Below are 4,591 nucleotides of genomic sequence, written 5' to 3'. Positions count from 1 at the left end.
AAAAATTTAAAAAAAAAAAAAAAAAAAAAAAAAAAAAAAAAATAAAAAAAAAAAAAAAAGAAAAAAAAAAAAAAAAAAAAAAAAAAAAAAAACAAGAATAAAGAAGAAATAATATGGGAATAAAGTTGACATATTAAAACTTTATTCTTTTATTATTTCAAATTTATTCTCATAATTTTATTTTTCTTATTTTCTTAGCATCGCCCTAATACTCAGTTGTATTTTTTAAATTCAACATATTATAAAAATTTTGTCCTTCCTGCTATAGGAACACGGTCGACCCTTTATGAGAGAAAACTGCATTTTTTAAATAAAATGGCCGCTCATAATCTGGGATTAAGGTGGAGGTATTCACCTGCAGTCGGAGTTTGGTAGATGTAAGAGGACTTGTTGCTTTCTTCTCCAGAGTTTTGTAATTCCTTGTAGCTGATGAGGGATTGCTGAGAAATTGGGATTAAATATCCGGCTGGAACCAAAGTCTGTAGAGAACGAGACGGACTGGATGTTAAACCAAACGGTTTTCCCCCCTGAACCCAGCGGAGCCGATCGCTCACCTCAGAGTGGATCTGTCCGGGTGTGAGCGGCACCGCCCGGACCGGCGTGAAACCCGCCTCGAGGTCAGAGGTCACCGGCCTGTCGTCTCTGTCCAGGAGGTTCTCCAGGCTGTGCTCCAGCGTTGGGCCGGCAGCGCCGCCGCCGCCGGGGGTGTTGACGAACTCCGGGTCCAGGTGGAGCGCGCGAGGCGAGGGCCGGCTGACGAGGTGAGCGCCGCGTCGCGCCTTCAGGCGGGCCTGCAGGATCTCACCGAGCTTCGGAGAGCCGTCCTGCACAGAGCGAGGAAACGTCAAAGTCAGGGTTCAGACGCCGACGCCTCAGGGAAAATCAAGCTATAATGGTGAGTTTTCAAACTTTTCCAGCTAAAAGCATCAAAAATGTTTCAGTTATGACATCATTTATTTTATCAATAATGTCTTGGTATCGGCATTCTGCAGCAGGAACGAGGTAAACTGAAATGGTGACTTAAAAATGTGTCTGTGTGAAAATATCTGGTTCCAGCTGCAAATTACATTTTAGAAATGCACTGCAAAAACACAAAATCCTTAAAAGTATTTAAATTTCAATTAGTTGCTTTAAAGGTTTGGCGAGTGCTTAAATGTGCTTGATTATAGAAACTGAGCAGTTTTGTATTTAGGTGCAATTTAATATTTGATTAAAAGACTACACTGCAAAAACAAAAATCTAAATATTTTAGTCTAGTTTCTAGTGCAAATATCTTAGAACTTGAAATAAGAGAAAACTAACTTACAAGGGAATAACATTAAAAGACAGTTTTTAAAATGAATTTAAGGCATTTTAAGGATACGCCCTTCTAAATGAAAATAGTGAACATTACCATGGCAACCGCCCTCCATGCATGTCTTTACCTTAAAGTTGGGGTCGGGCCGCCTGGCTTTCGAGGGGCTGCTCTCTGCGGTGGAACCCGAACGTTGGCGTTTGAGCGTCAGAGGACTGCGGTCGGACTCCCTGGACGCCGGTCGGCTCTTCGCCGCAGACGGCGCGCTCGGACTCTGGCCGGTTTTGTCCTCGAACGTCATGGAGCGCACCGCGAGGCTCGTGGGCTGCGGCCTGGACAGAGCGTTGGACCTGAGGGAGGACGGGTGCAGGTAGACGGCGTAGGGCCCGTTGCCCCGCTGCTGAGGCAGCAGGACGGGGATCAGGGGCGAACACTGCGTCGGGATGAAGGTGACGGCGCCGGCAGCCTGTCCTGCTAGCGGCGTGCGCGGCGTTAGGTGGACTCCAGGCTCCTGACTCGGTGCTGTTAGCGGCACTTTGGGCGGGTCCATGTGACCGCAGGCGGGTGGCGGTAACCTCTCTGCTGCCGGGTCTCTCTCTGTAGCGGCTGGAGTTTCTTTTGGCCTGGAACAGAGGCAGAGCTCTGGGTCAGGAACCAGCTTTCTCCTCATTTTGACACAAAATCAGTCTGCTAAGCTGGCTACTGAAACAAAAAACTTTGTTTGGCAAATCTGCAGTGGACAAGAAATGGTTTACCAAGAGTAACGGAAAACGCTAAGTGAGAATATCAGACACAACATAGTTTATAAAATTATCCATTATGCTTCCCTGAACAGGTTGGGAAAGGTTTAAACATGTTCATTACATTTTTGCACAAAATTTTTCTTGCATAATGAGATTTCAGTCTCTGCAAAACCAGTTGACCAAATATGCTGGAGCTCATCTTGGGTTGCTAGGCAACGGGCCAGGCCTTTGCTGGGGTTGCTAGGTAACAGGCCGTGCTTTGTGAGGTTACAGTCCAAAGGTTTTTGTTCATTTTCCAGACACTAAAAAACATTAACTTATTGCCAAAACCATATAGGTGTTTTTTAAAGAGCTTGTTCTGTTTTTAGAAGCAGTTAAAACCCAAAGAGAAACATAAAAACAAACAAAATGTTTTAAAAACAGAAGCTGTAAAACCCCAAGGAGTGCATCAATGAAAAAAATACAGATTTTCCAAAAATAAATTTGATTTATCGTTCTGCGGCTCCATCTCACCTCGACTCCTGATCAAGTTTAATTTTACAAATAGCAGCAAGTTGGGCCATTTTGCTGGGAACATCCACGTTAGCTGGATCACCTGAGAACAAAGGAGGAAATAAATGTGTTAATCTGACAGCCTGAAAACCAGAGAGGTGCCTCCTTCCAGCGCCCCCTACTGACCGAGGACACACTTGGTGGGACTGCTGGGGGCGGAGTTGATTTTCCGCCGGTCGTCCTGAATGCTTTTCGCGAGCTTTATGAGGGACGGGTGCCGCGTGAAGCTGCGCTTGGCCCCCGACGAAGGAAACAGGTTTTTGGCACAGTTTTCCACAGACGGTTCAAGGACTCGTTTCTTCTGGGATGGAAACTCGGACGAGGATTTTGACAAATCTGTTACAGAAGATGGAGAAAAGGAAATTCTGTAACCAAAAAGAGATGAATCACTAATTTTTCAAGTTTTCTAACTTTTCCAGATTAAAAACAATAGAAACTAAAACAAGACATAATTTATTACTGTTATTAATAAATTCTTGTGATGGTATTTTACATTCTATTTCAGGGCCAATTTAAACTAAAAAAAATAGCTCAACTTAATGTAAATAGGAGTAAATTTCAGCCCAAAGGCTCAGACATTTTTAGATTCATCTCAGAAATTTTTTAGAAAATTTCTAAATCTTTTTAAATTTCTGAAAAGTTGAAAATTTGCAAGAAGATGTTGAGATTAATTTTCTGGAAAACTTTGGAAGTTTCTGCGTTTCAAGTAAAATTTTTTGTATTAATTTTTTCCTCCACACATTTATGTCTTCAAATGGTTTTTCTAGAAAATTCCTCAGATTAATCTCAAAATTTCTGGCTTTATTCTAATTTTTTTTTCTTTTTCTTGTAAATTCTCAACTACTGAAACCCTGAAGTTTCCTTATTTTCTATAAATTTTCCAAAATTAATTTCAGAAGTTTGTTTGGGGAAATTTTTCTATCTAAAATGACCCTAATATGCCGTCATACGTCAAAGAACAAAAATACAAATTTAAAATTTTTTTTTCCAGTTTTAATGACTAACGTATAAATGCAAGACCGCTTTTATTTTATGTAGATTGAGCCAGTAGGAAAAATAATTATTCATTTTGTTGAACAAATCGATTTGTGTAAAAGTAAAAGATGTTCCTGCTCAATTTAAATGCTGAAACACAAAATAAATGATAACTTGACTTTCTGTAAACTTTCCAAACCTCTTAGTGTGTTTCATGCATGAATTACTGTGCGAGGAAAGATTTGGGTCGATACCTTGAACTGGTGGAAGTTCTACCGGTCCGATCCATTTAAAGGCCGGTTTCCTTCCTCCTGCTTCCGTAATGTGGAATTTCTCAATCAGCTTGAGGCTCCGCAGCACGTTGGCTATGTCGTACAGCCGCCTCACTTTGGCTGCAAACACACAAGCAAGCAGTTAAACCGTCTACTGTCAACACAAGCAATCATTTTACAGAACTAAAGTAGTTACTCCTCTTCTTCTCCATCTGCAATGGCTCTCATACGTTGACATACATTACTAGTTAACCGATTTGAACCAATTTTAAAACTTTAATCAAGAATTAATCATAAGTTGATGAACTGTTTGTCCAGAGATTGAAGAAAGTCCCGTTTCTGTACTCACTCTTGAACTTGCTCTTGTCCTGATCTGCAACATGATCTTCTCCTATCAGGATCTTTGCAGCAACGTCCAGACTGACCACATGAGGGCTGGAGACCAGGAACAGCATGACGAACTTCTGGCTCATCACCCGAAGAGATTTATCCTTCCTACTGTTAACCGATGCTGGAAAGAAAGAAAGGATAGAGAGAGAAAACATTTAAAATCACCATGAATGGATTTATTATCAGGGATACTCTACGTAGAACAGAAAGGAGTAAATGTCTGACAGACTACAACATTTCTGAGTTTCAAAAGTGAAAAAATTGTTAGAAAAAAACTCTAGAAAATATCCCTATAAATTTCAGTGTTTAAAAAGTTTAAAAATTGCTAGATATTCTTGAGATATTGCTAGAAAAAAAAATCAGAA

At 40.8% G+C, this 4,591-nt stretch overlaps 1 protein-coding gene across 1 annotated transcript in view; it reads right to left on the bottom strand.

The window, feature by feature from the left end:
* Nucleotides 1–4,591, bottom strand: part of e2f8 (E2F transcription factor 8) — a 16,930-nt gene that overhangs the window by 5,379 nt on the left and 6,960 nt on the right. Inside the window, 8 exon segments of the mRNA XM_015019089.1 lie at nucleotides 356–479; nucleotides 555–824; nucleotides 1,425–1,917; nucleotides 2,551–2,632; nucleotides 2,716–2,925; nucleotides 3,819–3,956; nucleotides 4,186–4,365; nucleotides 4,368–4,484. Of these exon segments, the coding sequence (XP_014874575.1) occupies nucleotides 356–479; nucleotides 555–824; nucleotides 1,425–1,917; nucleotides 2,551–2,632; nucleotides 2,716–2,925; nucleotides 3,819–3,956; nucleotides 4,186–4,365; nucleotides 4,368–4,484 (1,614 nt within the window).

The sequence above is a fragment of the Poecilia latipinna genome, unplaced genomic scaffold (assembly GCF_001443285.1).
Source record: "Poecilia latipinna isolate Pla-1442-1.1 unplaced genomic scaffold, P_latipinna-1.0 Scaffold2372, whole genome shotgun sequence".
Classification (NCBI taxonomy): Eukaryota; Metazoa; Chordata; class Actinopteri; order Cyprinodontiformes; family Poeciliidae; genus Poecilia; species Poecilia latipinna.
This window is presented reverse-complemented; position numbering and strand designations above follow the sequence as displayed.